The sequence below is a fragment of the Montipora capricornis genome, chromosome 13 (assembly GCF_036669925.1).
Source record: "Montipora capricornis isolate CH-2021 chromosome 13, ASM3666992v2, whole genome shotgun sequence".
Lineage (NCBI taxonomy): Eukaryota > Metazoa > Cnidaria > Anthozoa > Scleractinia > Acroporidae > Montipora > Montipora capricornis.
Genome location: NC_090895.1, coordinates 9,295,335 through 9,313,346, shown reverse-complemented (window position 1 = coordinate 9,313,346; position 18,012 = coordinate 9,295,335). Strand labels below are relative to the sequence as shown.

General features: G+C 42.3%; 1 protein-coding gene across 1 annotated transcript; it reads right to left on the bottom strand.

Moving 5' to 3' along the window:
- Positions 1-889: 889 nt before the first annotated feature.
- Positions 890-1,495, bottom strand: LOC138030450 (uncharacterized). Its single transcript, XM_068878361.1, has one exon. The coding sequence runs from the start codon at positions 1,493-1,495 to the stop codon at positions 890-892; it is 606 nt and encodes a 201-aa protein (XP_068734462.1).
- Between the last annotated feature and the right edge of the window lie 16,517 nt (positions 1,496-18,012).

Genomic DNA, 18,012 nt, shown 5'->3' with positions numbered 1-18,012 from the left:
TGTTCAGTTCAGTTCTGCTTGAACGATATCTTTCACTCGGAGTTCCGCGGCTGCAGCAGTATCACGCCTGGGTCTGAACATTGGTGCGTCTGGGTTGAGTGTCATAGCTGTTTCTTGATTGTCGTCTTCATCTAATGGTACAACAGCTGCACAGGACGCTGGACGTGTGACTGTCCGACCCGTAATTTAGCACCACGAACTACTCCATCTCTTCCAGCAATCAGTTGCTCCACAATCCCCAGCGGCCAGCAATTTCGGTTTCGTTCATGGGACTTCACGATAACAACGTCTCCAACAGCTAGAGAATTCTCTTTTCCTTTCTTTCCGCGTCTGAGCCGATGACGCTCACGCAGCGCGCTCAAGTATCGGTCGTCCACCTACGCCACATCACATCTTTCGTTTTCATCAGGAACTTGGCGGGTTTCCTTAAATCTCTTTCTTCTATGTGATAGGGCTGCAACTCGGGCAGAACACTGGAGTTTAACATCAGGAAAACATTCGGTGTTAACGTCGGAAGTTGCACGTCGTCTTCCACGTAACACAACGGGCGGTTGTTCATCGCAACTTCAATGTCCAGGATGACTTCACTCAGTTCTTCCTAGGTAAGCAGACCTTGGCCAACTGTTTTGTAGAACATGGACTTCATCAATTCAATGAGACGCTCAAACTGTCCACCCCACCATGGTGCTCGGCCGAGGTTGAACTGCCACTGGATGGAATGCTCGCTCAGGAAGGAATGGAATCTTTCATCTCTCCGCACCTTCTTTACCCACTTGGCAGCGGCGAAAAAGGTTTTACCATTGTCTGAATAGACTTTCGATGGACGTCCTCTCCTGGCAATAAAGCGCTTTAAACTTTGGATGAAATCAGTAGTCTCCAAACTTGGCAATTACTCTAAGAACACTCCGCGAGTAAGGCTACACGAATACAAGTTCACGTACGCTTTACGTTCTTCCTTGCGCTTGCTGCGGTACTTCACAGGACCGGCGAAATCAACACCTATCACATTGAAAGGTGTAGTTCCTTCTGTTCTCTCGCTAGGCAGCGGTGCGGTGGGTGGATTCTTCAAGGCTACTGCTTGAAAGCGTTTGCAGCCACTGCAATTCTTCACGGTTTTCTTGACTAACTTCCGCAGTCGGGGTACCCAGAATTTTTCTCTCACTTTCGTCATCGTCAAAGAAACTCCCCCATGGAGTGTAGTTCCGTGGGCATGCTGAACCATCTTAGCTGTAAAAAGGTCTGAATCTGGCAGGTACATGGGATAATCTCCCTGTACACGACCTCGGCATTCCAACAAACCATGTTTGTTTTGTTGTAGGTTGAGCTGCCCTTGATCTGCGATAAAATTTGTATTGCTCATCCCCTCTTTCTGCGTTCTCTTGATCCAGAACAACTCATGCTCAGCTAGCTCTGCCGTTGTCATAGGTCCACGGATCGTGTTGGAAGGACGACAACAATTGCGCAAGGATCGCGAGATCCAAGCACCAATTCTCATGGCTTTACGAAGGCTGAACTTCTCGAGAAGGTCATCGAATTCGTTTCTCCCTTCGACACCAACCGCGACAAGTTCTTTTTGAACCTGTCTCTCTGCTCTACTTTCGGGGCTTGCCTCTGTTACAATCTCAGGTGGCCACTTGGCGGGGTCTCCCAGCCACGAAGGCCCTTTCCATCAAATTTCTGCTCCACTCACACTACCACCACGACTTCCCAGATCAGCAGGGTTATGGACTGTCGGGACGTGATGCCATAAAACGTTCCGGTGGCTTTAAATCTTCCTCACACGATTCGCGACGAATTGGCGGTAGTCTCCGTTATCACTGATCCAGTGAAGGGCGACGGAACTGTCCAACCAACAGTGGATATCAGCCGCTAGTGGGAGTCCCTCCAATGCATGTCGCACGTTGTTGGCCAGATTGACGGCCATATGACCTTACACGAATTCCAGTCGGGGAATGGTCAGCCCTTGTTTGGCAAGCCGAGCCTTTGAGGTGATTAATCCTTGTGAGGCTCCCGATGCTTGAATCACCACTGCGTAGATTGCAGCACATACTCCTCGACCGCTCGCGTCGCCGAATGCGTGTAATTGTATCTCTTGAATTTTCTTCTTGGTGAAGAGGAACGCAGCGCTGTACTGTAACGACATCCGGAATGTTCTGTTCCCACTTCCTCCACTGTACCGCTAAGTCTTCCGGTAACGGGCTATCCCACGAGCTCTTCTGTACGCAGGTTTCCCGGTATAGTAGTTTGCCCTCCAGTAAAACTGGTGATGCTAAACCCAGCGGATTGTACACTTTTGCTAAGTTGGTAAGGATCCCTCGCTTCGTCAGTTCGGCTGGTGGACTTGGAAAGTCAACGTGAAGGGTGTCCTGGACCTTGTCCCAACTAACACCAAGTATTTTGATCCCTTCTGGCTTTGACACATTGTTGAGCTGTTCTTTGGCGAATGACCTCTCCTAATTTTCGCAATCAGTTTCTAGCTCCTCCTCGTTAGAGTGCCACTTGTGTAGCTCGAACTTGGCGCCATTAAAGATCTCAATTGCTTCTCGCTTTAACTGCTTAGCCTTGTCTGTAGTACTTCCTCCGAAAATAAGGTCATCGACATATAAGCTCTTCCGCACTTCTTTGACAGTTTCGGGGCATTTCGTCTCTAAATTCTGAAGGTGTTGCTCGATCACCCCATTTAGAAGAAATGGCGATGGGGCAAGGCCAAACACAACCCTGATGAATCGTACCGTTTCCACTTCCTTCGCAGTCTTGTCTACGATCCAGTGAAAGCGCAAGGCATCTCGGTCACTTTCACGAATTCGCACTTGTAGGAACGCACGGCGAAGATCTCCAGCAACCAACACAGTGTGGAAGCGGCAACGAGTGAGAACGCTCCACAGCTTGTTCTGTAGAGGCGGGCCGGCATGTAGGCACTCCTTCAGTGATGGGGCGATTTCGTGAGCTCTCGCAGACGCATCATAGACGACTCCGCACCCTCACGAACAACCGCACGATGTGGCAAATAGAACTCTCTTCCGGAGGCTTCGGCAGGTGCCCGTTCTACTACGCCTTCCGCCAGCTGTTCTCTTATGACGTCATCATAATCGTCCAACATGTTCTTTCGGCGTAATTTCCGCAAGAGGGAATTTAGTCGTCGCATACTTCCGTCACGATTATTTGGTAGGGCAGGACAATTCCCTTTCCAAGGCAGGCTCGTCTCGTACCAACCTTCAGGTGATCGCGTCAGTTTCTCTTTAAACTCATCGTAGACATCAAACTGGTCTCCGGCTGGCGTATCTGCTAGGCCAAGAACATCAAGCGCTCACAATCTCTCGAAGTCACAGTTCGAATTCACCGCCAAGTAAACAGGTGATAAATCTTGGTCTGCGCCAGGCGACATCATTGTCCACCCAAAACGGGTATACTCAGCTACCGGGTCCCCACGACGACCCACACGCAAACGTTCTCCTGTCCGAATTTTCGCAAATTCGTTCGCACCCAGTATGAGATGTACAGGCAGCTTAACTTTGTCGTCGACATCATCCATGCGTACTCCCTTGAGGTGAGAATTCCCTTCTATCAGCTGGTTGTAACGAGGGTTTTCTAAAATCAGCAACTCTCTGTTGTTGACTTTGGTGACGTCCACTTCGAGCTCAAAATCACCAGTAACTGAGCTGATAACCACTTAAAAAAACTTGCATAGTTCTTGTTGTGACGCCAGTCAGCATCGCTATTTGTCTCAAACCGGTCGATTTTAAACTTGCATTAATCAAGTCGATTGCAGTAGTAGAGGCGTACGAATGACTTGCTCCACTGTCCAACAGGGCTCTAAATTTGTATCCATTAATCGTGACTACCACGACAGGATGAATGACGGCCAAGTTGCCGATGTGATTTGCTGTCATCCCTCGCTCACGTGTCTGAGCTTGAAATTGGGTGTTATCGCACAATGATGTATGTATTATGCCTTGCGTGACATACTTGACAAGTGAACTTGCTTTTGCACTCTCCTGCTCAGTGTCCAATTCCTCAACAATTGAAACACATACGTTTCTCTAGGAAAACCTTTTTCCTCGCTTCAACACTCACAACCTTGTCACAGTTAACAGCCTTGTGATCTGGACTCTGGAAAAATAGACAGCCTCGGATGTTCGCTTGTTGATTTCTGCCATCACGTTTTTCGTAAAACGCCCTCGATTTCTCTCTTCGATTGACAGTTGTCACAGTCTTTGGCTTTGAACTTTCGACTCCTTGAACTGGATTGTTAATAGTCCATTTCTCAAGCGCCTGAAGAAATTGCACGAATGTCCATTCGCTCCAGTTTTCATCGATCATGGCCAGCTCGTTCTTAATTACATCTAGCTTGTCAAATGTGAAACGTACAGCGGCGTCCAGTTTGTCTATGCTCTGCATTGTTTGCAGCGACTCAACATTGAAAAGTAGTATCTCGTAAAATTCATGAATCTTCTTGACATCCCTTTCACTGACAGTAGGGAGTTCTAGTATATTCCTTACGTAGGTTCCCATAACTTCGCTCGTTTTTCCACATCGTCTTGCGAGTAGATCTTTAGCCTTATTATAACCTTCGGGGGTAAACGGAAGGCCATCGATAAGGTTTCTCACCTTCAAATCCACCAATTCTTTCAAGTATGAGAATTTAGTAACCTCAGGGGTAGAGGACTTGTCAATTTGTGTTTCGAACTGTCCCCAAAACCGCACCCAGTCTTGTGGTGTGCCATCAAACTTTGTGATTACTAGCTTCGGCATTTTTACCGCGTTACTAGCCATCGCTGTAATTTCCGGTGGCTCTGTCTGAGCTTGTTTCAACTCCATTTTTTTCTTTTCAAATTCTAACTCCTCTGCATGTGCACGCTCAACAGCTTCTTGCTTCTGTCTCAGTTTTTCTCTCTCCAATTCGATTTCTCGTTTGTGCTCGTAAAGAGCAGTTGCGTGCTTTAAATTGCGGTCGATCTGCTCAATCTGGCATGTCAATTCACGCATACATTCATCCGCTTGATTCACAACTTCTTCAATTCCGCTAGCCCATTCTTGAACTGACTCTTCGTCCTGGCCATTTACGAACTTTTTCTCCTCTATTGATTCCTTTAACGTGGTCACTGCTGTTACCATAGTCTCTAGCGAGTTTCTGTGTCTTTCTAAAGCTTTTAGATCATCCTTCTTTAGTACCTCGCCCGTCTTTTTCACTCGAAAGCTAGGTCTTTTTATTTTCCCGTTCAAATCCGCAATTTGCGTCTCCATGTTGCTTAACAACGTCCCGTCGGAGGTGCCACTTTGTCGAAAACGCACAACGAGAAACGTTTCCTGTATACTCACAATTTAATTCTTCTGCATTACAATCTAACACTCGACTCAACTCAACAATTCGCTCAGGGAAAACTGATCGGGCAAAGTACATTATCAAACAATCACGCAATTCTTAGGTGGTGTTAAATTATCGTCAATCATCAAGGTAATTAAATGAATTCTTACAGTTTCCGACAAAGGGCGACAAAACGCAAAAGCCCACTAAATGCACAGTTCGTGATCCTGAAATGGTCGTGCATTATACAGCAAAGGAATAAAACATACACTTTGCAGTGTCTCGGCCACTTCGCAAACAGAAGGAAAGAACAACTTCAGGAAAAATAGAGCAAGTAGGAATTAAATTTTTAATAAAAGTACGTTTAACCCTATTAAAACGATTGCTTGAAACTCCACTTCTTTCGCTTATTCTTAAGTAATAATAAAAATGACTACAATTGTAGGGAAGAAATGTTCGTTTTCCGTAATTCAGTCAGACTTACAAAAAAACCTCTGAGAAGAAAGAAAAAAGCGCCACAGTAGCAAGAGACGTCTATTGTTATCACTATTGTTTTCTTGAAACAAAGGCGCCTATGCATAATGAAGTAGGGTCCTGTACGGAGATCTTGCCTTAATTTAAACGTTTCTTAGGACTTCAGAACATTATGCGAGATGGCGTCCAGATTAATACACCCATGAAGATGCATTTACCCACTGCATTTTCCTACAGAAAATTAACAGCTTTACAATTTTGAACGGTTCAACAAATCAAATGTGATCTGGCGTTATTAACAATGATATTCATCTTCACGGTGGTCAAAATGTTGTTGACTCACGAGGAGCAGGCGAGTGAGTCCACAACGAATTTGTGCAGAGCAGTGATAACAAAAATAATGTTTCTCATCTTTCAGCTCCCAGCGTTGCGCCTCCAAATGTGCGCCTAAGGAACGTACGCGACGGAGTTCTGGTACTTTGGGATCCCGTGGAGTCTCGTTTCGCCAATGGTCAGATACAAGGTTACAGGGTGTACTACAGGAGACAATATTACTATTATTATTACTATCCCTATTACTATAGCTATGCGGAAAAGAATAGCACTACCGACGCAAACGTACTTCAGGTGGGGTTACGGGGTTTAGAGTCAGGGAAGAGGTACGGAATATCGGTAACAGCTTTCAACTCAGCTGGTGAGGGACCTCGATCCCAGAGGCTCACAATCACCTACGGTGAGTGTTAGAGAATAGCTTCAGGGAAGACTAGTCTAACTACAGCATTAATAAACCGTTTCTCTCTTAAATGAAAAGCTCTAATTTGCACATATATAAGTTATTTAGCTTTTGTTTTTCATGATTCTTGAGTCGTAACCATATCAGGTACCAGTAACAGAAAAGAGGCAAAAGCTAAATGGCATACAGTTTTCGATATCCATATAACGGTACCCATGGTTAACGATCGCCGAGATGAAATTAACGGGTGGGTCTCGAGTCCTTTAAACTGCATATTTTTTGAAGTCATAATTTGACAAGCAAGCATATTTTTCGAATAACCCTGCAATATTTCTGGCTTGCGAAAGTAATCGGAACTTCTTGTCGTTTTCTCTGAGTGTGTTTTTTTTTTTTCTTTATCTTTTCGACGCGCGATTGAGAATTGTATCTGGGAAAAGGTCTTAAGTGAAAGCACATCTGTGAATTTCCTCTAGCAAGGGTGCTAACTGTACAGTGACGTGACTCGTTAAGAGCAATTAGTACACATAACTGCTAACCAGTTTCCAGTATAATCGTAGACAATAATTATAGCAACAACAGACAAAATGTAAGCTTTTTTAAGTCTTAAAGTTCAATTTTTACACCGACTGGGGATAAACAAAAATCGTTTAGTATATCCACGCTACTGGAATTTAAGCCATGGAAAATTTACAAGATGGCATGTGGTAAGAACCGGTCAAGCGCCGGCAGCAGTAATCGTGCAAATCATGTCATCACTTCATTCAAACTCAGTGCCTCCTCATGCCTTACGAGGTCACGTAAAAGTAAACTAAGGTCATAAATTACAGATTTTTGAAGGCAAGCCTCACTTTTTAAATCCATTTTCGTGTGGTTTGCATTAGTTTCAGGATGTGGAGGTAATTTCAATCAGTCTTCTGGAACTATCACTATCTTCAAGTCGGATTACAGTTATTTAACCTGTAACTGGACCATAGAAAGTGTTGGTATCAGCAATGCTGTAGGCTTTCTTGCCATACATGGAGTCTATCCGCCTTGCAGGTAGGTTTAAGTGTTCCGAGAAAACTGTGTCTCAAAGATAACTTGTGGATAGTCCTTGTTTCCTTGTTGGGCATTAACTTACTTGCCAAATAGCATTTATAGCAAGTTGACAACCACAAATTTGAAATATGTCCAGAAATGCACACAACAACAAAAATGACAAAAATGGCAAAATTTCGCCAACAATTTCAAAAAAAGAAGCAGTAAGTTAAATATGTGGCGAAAATGGCAACTTTGTCAAACTCGCCGACAACTTGGAAGCGAATGCAAATGAGAAGACAAGAGTTCAGCGAAATTGGCGAACGCGGCGAAAATGGCAACTTTGTCAAAATCGCAGACAACTTGAAAACCAGTGCAAATGAGCAGGTAAGTAAGGGCTGTTAAAAATAAATTTGACATAAATAAGCATACATTACGTGTGGCGGGAAGAAAGTCACGTGTAAAAGAAGGACTTATAGTCTGAGGTTTGATCGATCGTCCGATCGCTTCGAGTGTCAAGTTGAGTATTGAGTTTTAGATTTCAACCGTGCTTAAGGCCTGAAAGGGTCGAGTGAAGTGGTAATTCGTATGGAAAATTGTAAAGAGATCATTGACCAGGAAATGAATTAAATATACCATAAAGATTCAATACATGGTCCTTTCGAGTCGGAGGAAATACAAGAAGGAGTAGAACAACAAAGCTGTTGCCGTCATCGAAGGATTTTTTGAATTGGAAAAAGGCGAAGTCTACTCAAAAAGGGTGTTTATGGACATAAAGCGTCATGAATATCGACAAGGACAGGAAAATACGAGATGCACACAGGACCTTTGTGTACAAAATAGTGGGGAATGTGGAGAAAATTTTGACAGAACAAGTGGGAGATTTAACGTCGTTCAGGGAAAAGTTAACGGCTCTGAAAGCCTTGTTTACCGAAAAATTGGAAACGACTAAAAAGCTGAATGAAACAATATTAGAGCTCACCAAACCAAAGGAACTGGAGAAAGAAATAGAAGATACTGGTGAGTTTTGTGAGCACGTTTACAGTATTTTAGCGAAAATCGATTTGAGTTTGGAGAAAGGGAAACATGGCGAACACACACAGGCCCATGCGACAAATCAGGAAAATAGTAGTACCAGAAATACCGAAAGCGCAAAAGTGAAACTACCTAAACTCGAACTCAAATCCTTTTCGGGAAGTTATCAAGAATGGCAGGGTTTCTGGGACACATTTCAATCTGCTGTCGATGGAAAGAAATACTGGCATCTCGGCCATTGAAAAATTCACCTATCTGAAGAGTTGTGTAACAAGCAATGCTGAATCCGCAATTGCTGGACTGCCTCTGACCGCAGACAATTATAAAGTAGCCATTGACATTCTTGAGGACCGATTTGGTAAACCGCAGTTGCTGATATCAAATTATATGGATGCCTTATTGAAACTTCCATCTGTCAATTCAGTGCATGAAACAAAGAGATTACGTGAATTGTTTGACAAGATTGAAATCAACATTCGAGGTTTGAATGCGTTAGGAGTTGAATCACGGTCCTTTGGGAATTTATTGGTCCCAGTCGTGATGGAAAAAATCCCCTCAGAGTTACGATTGGTTGTAAGCCGTAAGTTTGGCAGTGAGAAATCATGGAATCTTGATGCCTTGTTGTGTGCACTGAAAACTAAGTTGGAAGCCAAGGAAAGATGTAATGCTAATGCAATGAAAACAAGTGGTGCAAATGCCAATACACCCAGGTTTGAACAGTACAGAGGAAGAAGCAAACAACCTCATTCTGCCTCTGCCCTTTATACAGGCAGTGAGGAATTTACTCAACAATGTGCTTTTTGCAAGAAGAATCACAAATCCATTAACTGCATGACCATCACTGAACCGAAAGCTAGGAGAACAATACTGAGACGAAATGGCAAGTGTTTTGTGTGCCTGAAGGGTGGCTATATCTCCACAAATTGTCCGTCAAAGGCAAAATGCTTTAACTGTAAAGCCAAGGAAAGATGTAATGCAACGAAAACAAGTGGTGCAAATGCCAATACACCCAGGTTTGAACAGTACAGAGGAAGAAGCAAACAACCCCATTCTGCCTCTGCCCTTTATACAGGCAGTGAGGAATTTACTCAACAATGTGTTTTTTGCAAGAAGAATCACAAATCCATTAACTGCATGACCATCACTGAACCGAAAGCTAGGAGAACAATACTGAGACGAAATGGCAAGTGTTTTGTGTGCCTGAAGGGTGGCTATATCTCCACAAATTGTCCGTCAAAGGCAAAATGCTTTAACTGTGAAGGTAGACACCATGTAACCATTTGTGAAAGAATAAGGAACATTCCAACATCCAGGAATGTAGTTAGTGACGAGGCAACACCACATGGATCTGGATCATCTCAAGATAGGAGAAGAGAAGCTGGAACTTCAGCAATGCACGTTAGCAACAATGCCAACTCTGTGTTGTTAGAGGTAGCCCAAGCCTTTGTTTGCAGACCAGATAACCAACAACTTGGATTGAATGCCCATGTGATATTTGATTCCTGTAGCCAGAGATCATACATAACCAGTAAGGCATGTGAACAATTGAACCTACCAACCATTGGTAAGGAGACACTTTTGATCAAAACATTTGGGGATAACTCAGCCTCTGTGAAGGAATGTGATGTTGTGCAATTGTGTGTCAGAACTTTGGATGAAATGAATGTGTATATCACCTCATATGTCTTACTAGTAATTTGCAGCCCAGTGTCCAATCAACGGTCTCGAACCACGTTGGAATGCTACCCCGACTTGCAGGGTCTACAACTTGCATGTGATACAAGGGATTCTGTCAGTGTTGATGTGCTGATAGGAGCAGATTATTACTGGTCGTTCTTTACTGGGAACATCATTAAAGGAGATCCCTATGGACCAGTAGCCCTTGAAACCAATTTAGGTTGGGTTTTATCAGGACCAACTATGTGCTCAACATTGACAAGGTCATGCACTGTGAATCTGAGTTCCACGCATGTGTTAAAGATAGAGTCCACAGAGATAAGTGATATGAAGGATGATCTGCAGAAATTTTGGGACTTAGAAACTTTGGGCATTAAGGAACATGAAACTTCAGTCTATGACAAGTTTTCAAATGACATCACATTTACTGGAAAGAGATACCAGGTCTAGTTACCATTCAAGGATAATCACCCCATGTTACCAGACAATTATACAGTGGCATTGCGTAGACTGACAACAACAATCAAGAAGCTCAAGAACCAACCAGAAATTCTGAAGCAGTATGATGGTGTGATTAGAGAGCAACTGCACAGTGGTGTGGTTTAAATGGTACCACAAGATCAAATACCACCGCCTGGAGATGTCCACTATCTTCCACACAGGACAGTAGTGAGACTTGACAGAGATACAACTAAGGTGAGAGTTGTATACGATGCCTCATCTAAAGTGTTTGGGCCTAGTTTAAATGACTGTCCGCACATTGGACCTTCTCTTAATCCCTTGTTATTTGACATTTTGCCGAGGTACAGAGTCCATGAAGTTGCCCTAACTGCAGGCATTGAGAAGGCGTTTTTGAACATTGAGATTGATCCTGAACACAGGGACTTTGTGAGATTTTTATGGGTTGAAGATCCGAATAAGGAAAGTCCAGAAGGCATGGTACTACGTTTTGCACGTATGGTATTTGGTGTGAACTCAAGTCCTTTCATTGTAAATGCCACAATCAGACACCATTTGAACACATGTTTGCCAGTGGACAGTGCACTTGCAAGAGAGCTGTTGAAGTCTTTATATGTTGATGACTATGTGTCTGGGAATGGTGACGTGGATAGTGCGTTCAAATTGGCTAAGAAGATAAAGCTCTTTCTTAAGTCAGGAGGCTTCAATATGAGAAAGTGGAGTAGCAATTCAGAAAGTCTGCTGAAATCACTGGAACAAGATGAAGCTTTCAGTGATGACTTTGAAAAGAGCAATGGACCTAGAGTAGAAGAAGAGGACGAAAGCTTCTCTAAATCAGTTTTCAAGCAAAGTACCGAAAAGGAGCAAAAGGTTTTGGGAATGCTTTGGAACCCAACCCAAGATGAACTGATTTATGATCTGAACAAGACATTGGGAGATGTTGATGCCCAACCAGCAACAAGAAGATTGATTCTCAGTACGGCTACAAGGTTTTTTGACCCCTTGGGGTTGATAGCTCCGGTCATTCTTCCATTCAAGATGATGTTTCAGAAACTTTGCAAGGCTGGAAAAGACTGGGACGAAGTGGTCGATGCTGAACTCAATCACCAGTGGCTGGCGACTCTATCGGATTTGAGACAGGCTGGAAGAGTGAACTTTAAGAGATGTTATGCTAAGGGATTGAATGGAGACAAGGTCAATTCAGTCCAACTTCACTGTTTTGCTGACGCATCGGAAAAGGCTTATGGAGCTGTGCTCTTCATGAGAGTAGAGTATGAGGCGAGGGTGGAATGTCAGATAGTATCTTCGAAGACAAGAGTTGCACCATTAGCTAAACAAAGTATCCCTCGTCTGCAGTTGCTGTCCAACTTGTTGAACAGCGCTAGTCAAGCATTTGACGGCGTAAAAATTGACGATATTTTTAACTAGACAGATTCCATGATTTCGCTGTGGTGGATCACAAACACTGATAAGGAGTACAAGCAGTTTGTCGAGAACCGAGTGGCCGAGATTCGAAGGAATTCACGCCCTGAGCAGTGGAGGTACTGTCCCACAGCAGACAATCCAGCTGATATAGCGTCCAGAGGAATCAAGTCTACTGAGTTGAAAGAAAGCAGCCTGTGGTTACATGGACCCGACTTCCTGTCTAAGAGTAGTGAGCAGTGGCCAGTTCAACCGACAGTTGTACAAGCCAGAGAAGATTTAAGCGAACTGAAATCCTTTAAACCAGCTGTTTCCAGCTTAGTGACCACGTGCGTTGAAGGGAAGGAAGAAGAAGCGAGTCTAGATAACTTAATCAATCTTGAGAACTTTAGTTCTTTAACAAAACTTCAAAGAGTGACTGTGTTGGTTTTACACGGTTTCCGATACTGTTGCCGAGAAGTCAATATTTCACTAAGTTGGTGATTCTCAAGTGCCATGATCAAGTGATGCACAATGGAGTGGCAGAGACCTTGGTTCGAGTTAGGCCACGGTATTGGATTGTGAAGGGCAGACAAACGGTGAAGAGTATAATCAACAAGTGTGTACTGTGCAAGAAACTTGAAGGTCGTCCATATGGAACGCCACCTACCTCTCAACTTCCAGGGTTCAGATTGTCCGACGAATTTGCATTTACAAGTATAGGGGTTGACTTTGTGGGCCCTGTTTATGTCAAGGACATTTATCACAAGAGTGATGATATGAACAAGGCATACATCGTGTCATACACATGTGCCTCCAGTCGTGCAGTTCATCTCGACGTCGTTCCGAGGTTGACAACCGAAGCTTTCGTGAGAAGTTTTAAAAGGTTCATTGCCAGACGAGGTGTTCCAAATCTTGTACTGTCAGATAATGGATCCACTTTCAAGAGTGAAGAGCTGAAGAAGTTGCTAGCAGACCACCGCATATAGAATGGAAATTTAATGTCGCGTTAGCTCCTTGGTGGGGAGGGTTTTTTGAACGTCTCGTTAGATCAACTAAACGCTGTCTCAAGAAAACCTCAGGAACCGCGAGAGTCAGCTATGAAGAATTGCTCTCTGTTGTTGTGGAAATAGAGGGAATACTGAATTCACGACCTCTCACGTACGTGAATGATGAATTACGAAGTCCGTTGACGCCGTCACAATTGGTTATTGGTCATCGCCTGTTGAGTAAAGAAGAGAAAACTCCCTCGGAAGCGCCTCAGACCGGAAGTGAATTGTCAAGACGTGTGAAGTATCTGACAACTGTTCTGTCGCAGTTTTGGAGACCTTGGCAGAAGGAGTACTTGACAGAGTTACGTGTCCATCATAATTGCCAACTGAAAAACAGGCAACCAACTGTCAATGTAGGAGACGTTGTTTGCATTCACAAGGACAGGACGCCGAGACTATTTTGGAATATGGGAGTGGTCAAAGCCCTCATTACAGGACGAGATGGATTTCACCGAGCAGCAGTGGTGAGAACTCGAAGTGGAGATCGAGTAATCGACGTGACAAGACCCTTCAAGAAGTTGTTTCCTGCAGAAACTGGATTAGGAGTACATGAACGTCAGAAAGGGAACACTGATTTTCCAATTACCTTTGTGGCAAACGCTGAACAAGAACACGTAGCTGAACATTAAGGATTGCAAAAAAAAAACAATGATAAACCGTCTCTTTTTTTTTTTTCTGTTTCTGTCGCTACGAACTTCAGTCGTTAATTGTTGATTGTCAATCAAGAAGGGGAATGTGTTAAAAATAGTTTTGACATAAATAAGCATACATTACGTGTGGCGGGAAGAAAGTCACGTGTAAAAGAAGTACTTATAGTCTGAGTTTTGATCGATCGTCGGATCGCTTCGAGTGTCAAGTTGAGTATTGAGTTTTAGATTTCAACCGTGCTTAAGGCCTGAAACGGTCGAGTGAAGTGGTAATTCGTATGGAAAATTGTAAAGAGATCATTCACCAGGAAATGAATTAAATATACCATAAAGATTCAATACAAGGGCCCCTAGGTTTTGCCGGCGAATTTGGCGAATTTAGCGAATTTGGCGAAAATGGCATTTTTTTTCAAAATGGCCAACAACTTGGACGCCAATGCAAATAAGAAGGCGAGAGGGCCCCCTGCAAGCCGGCAAATTGTGGGAAAATGGCAATTTTTTTTGAAAATATACAGTCAGACCTGTATTAAGCGGTCGCCCTCGGGAAATTACTAAGTGACCACTTAATACAGGTCGAACAATACAGTTCGAATGCAATAAAAATGCCATTTTATATCACTTGATGTGCAATTTATGAATGGCAAAATGACAGTTCATATGGACCACAATAGGTTATTCTTTTACATTGTAAACCTATGTGAATTAAGAAATTTCAGAGTAGAAAAAACTCGTAATACTACTGCAATTAATTTACAGCAAGAATCCCCAATGTTTGTCCACTTATTTTAGCCTTCCGTTGTATGCAATCCAATCAAGTCTGGAAATGGTTATTCGAGGCTTGAGATCAGTTAATGAAAGAAGGTCTTGTTCCAAATCCCCTTCTGTATGTTTCGTTGTTGAAAGAAAAGTTAGGTTTGTGAGAAAAGACACTGTGCATTGTATGGATTTTATTTATTTTGGTAGCTAATGTTAGTTCCAGAGTCGTATTGCTAGCTACTAATAGACCAATTTCCATATAGGCTTAGGGGAATAAACTCATACAAATCATCATACTTATTCCCTGAAGCCTCGAGATGATGCCTCCAGCTTAGGACTGACTTTTAATATATCAAAATTTGGTCCAGTAGCATTAGAAGCTTATTTACAGGGTGCCCATGCTGAGTTATGACGGATAAAAAACTTGTCTTTTACCCAACTGAAACCTGTTTTCACTCCCATGAACTTGGCTCAGGATATGAAATCTGTTGTTGTATAAACCAGCATAGAAATCGTATAAATAAAGTCTTACAGGGTAAAGATGGAAGCAATGTGTTACATTTCGTTAAATAGCTATGGCCGACTTGCAATCGGCTAATACTTGCGAAATTGGCCTGAATGGGTATTTCATCCACTTTTAAAATTCAACCATTCAATCAAGCATCGGTCATGTTCTTAGTCCTACAACAAGTCTCCTTTCGGTAGGAAAGCTTCTGGTTAGTAGTTCCTTGTTGCTTAAGAACGAGCAGTTTGTTGTTGCTTTGGGGAGTAGTAGTTGTTAAAGTAAGACCTCTTTGAAAAGAATTCGCCATATTTGTCATATTTGCCAGATTTTAAAATTAATTTACATACAGTTTGCAATTTGACAAGAATGCACCGAAATCGCCATATTCGCCAGATTCGCCAACGTGGCTGCTCACTACGTATTGAACTAATTTACGTACCCTTGGCGATTTCACAAGAATTCGCCAAAATCGACATATTCGCTAACATAGCTGACCACCTGGTATTGAACTAATTTACAAACATTTGGCCATTCGACAAGAATTCACCATATTCGCCAGATTCACAAACATGGTTGGTCACCATGTGCGGAACTAATTTACATGCATTTGGCCATTTGATAAAATCTCGCCATATTTGCAAAAATTGTCAAACTGTTGGCGATATTTTGTTATCGTTTCCAATTTTGTTATTGTGTGCATTTGAGGACATAAGTGAAAAGTTTAGAAAAGAAGTCAAACGTGACGTCGCTTAGCATGGCGTCAGTACAGTTTTCCGAAGTACAACATCAAGATTTTGAAATCTGTGAGGTTAAGACAACAGGATGTCTCTTCTGAAGTGTAAGTCACTGCAGTTGATGTAAAATGTAAATTTTACCGAACAAATAAATACAAAGCAGGAAAAAGCTAAATATAGTGACCGAGCTTTTGGAGGGAGGAATGGAAACTAGACATTTCAAAGGCCTTTTTCTCAAAAACTAACCGTACGATCCCACCTCAAAATTTAAGGATTCAGTAAGAATGGAAAAATCATGTATAGAAATAAGTAGTTAAATTTATCACACAGGCTTTTTTCGCAAACGGCGAAAACGACGATTTTCATCTATTTTGATAATAACTGAGAAACTGTCGGATAGATTTTTTTTTACAAAAATGTTGACGGTTTCATCTTCTTCTCATTTACTAATTCCCAAAAATTTAACCCTGGTCGTACGGCTACAGTGGAAGTCAAAACTCTAAGGACATTCTACGCTTTCAATGTTACTATGACCATAGATAACTTTTTTTTTTTCCTTTACCACTTTTTAACCATCGTAGAAGTTCTAACTGTTTATTTTTGTGCAACTTTTGTAGAGAATTTGTGACGGTTTATTCAAGTAATGGATCTAGGGTCTTTGGTCAGTACGGATGCTACAACGATCTGGAAAGCACCGTACAAATAGCTTTTGGGGATGACCACTTTGTTGCTGTACAGTCATACTTATACAGTCGTTACAGCCGCCTGACACTTCAATTCGTTATCTTAGAGGGAAACCTAGAATTAGGTATGATATCAGTTAAGAAAATACCACTATTTTGTAACTTTTAAACACGTTTAGCCCATGAGACTTGGATCTCCATGCAACCATCATTTTTTGTGTGCCTTTTGCTAACTGCGCAAGACTACAATTTTACCATCGGAGTTATTTTTAAAGTTGTGGATAATAACTCTAACTTTGTTCCCAGCTCAAGAAGTCGGAAAAATAAAGCGTAAATAGAATTCAAGCCCTTGACTTAGCAGATAATAGTGCGGAGCTGTAGCAACTGAGCTAAAAAGCAATTGAAACTATGTCATTTCGGCCATTTTGACGAAGTATGCTGACAGATTGGAAGTCAGTTTATCCATGGTTTAAATTTTAACTCCCTTTGTTATTGGGGATGAATATAACTGGCAATATATAATAATAAGTTTATTTATTTATCTATTTTTTTTGTTCATTTATAAACTTTGCCACAAGACAGGGTATCTCCACACAGCAAAGCTCCACTTGCGGAGACCCAAACACCACAGAACACGTGTGTGGGTTCTTTTTACGTCTCACAGGATTATGAACATTGAAGGGTTGTAAGACTGGGCCTACGGTTTATCGTCCTTATCCGAGAAGACTAGAGAGTCTAACCATTTGCAGATGTCATTACAAAGACAGCATTGTCTCCTCAGTTATTTAAAGACCCTGACCAACTGAGCCATCGGTGCGCGATTTATTTTAGTTTAAAATAAAGGGGAAAAATATTTAAATCATGGATAAAATTGAACCAGAAAAGAGATATTGCTTACCACGAGTAACCTATAGCCCATTGCTGGAGCGCATTTAGGAAGGACGTTGGTTTAACGGCCACTGGAAGCTTAGGGCTTTTCCTGAATACTTTGATACTTTGTTTTTGCTTACATTTTAAGACGATGATTAGAATTCTTCGAGGAACTTCTTGATTTTGTGAAATTCCCAACTGTGTGTGCCATCTTGAGTCCTGACACGTTGGAAATTGAAAAGCCGTTTTCCCTACCGTTATAGAGATCATTTTATCAGATATAACACACAAACAGCGGTAACAAACATCAGATCTAAAGGTATACTTGAAGTGTATATGGCAGAATTTTTTTTATTTGTTTGATTGAATGTACCCATTGTCCTGGTAACAACTGCAAAAATTTTATTTCGATTTCGGTTTTTCTTCCCCTAATATTAGCCATTAAAAAGCGGAGAATTTCACTTCGGGCGAGGTAAAAAACCGCGCGAGTACAGAAGGGGGACTGGAGATGATTGTGACGTCATCTCGGGAACGCCTATTTCTTCCTCTTAGTCATTCCTTTGAGATATTTTCATGTGAAGGTTTAATACGGTCGGTAGATGCGTTGTATCCGGCTGCAACAACACGAAAGACGAAGAAAATGATTTTTCTATCCATGAAATAC

Coding starts and splice junctions, on each gene's coding strand:
- LOC138030450 (XM_068878361.1), bottom strand. CDS start 1,495: ATGAGAATTGGTGCTTGGATCTCGCGATCCTTGCGCAATTGTTGTCGT.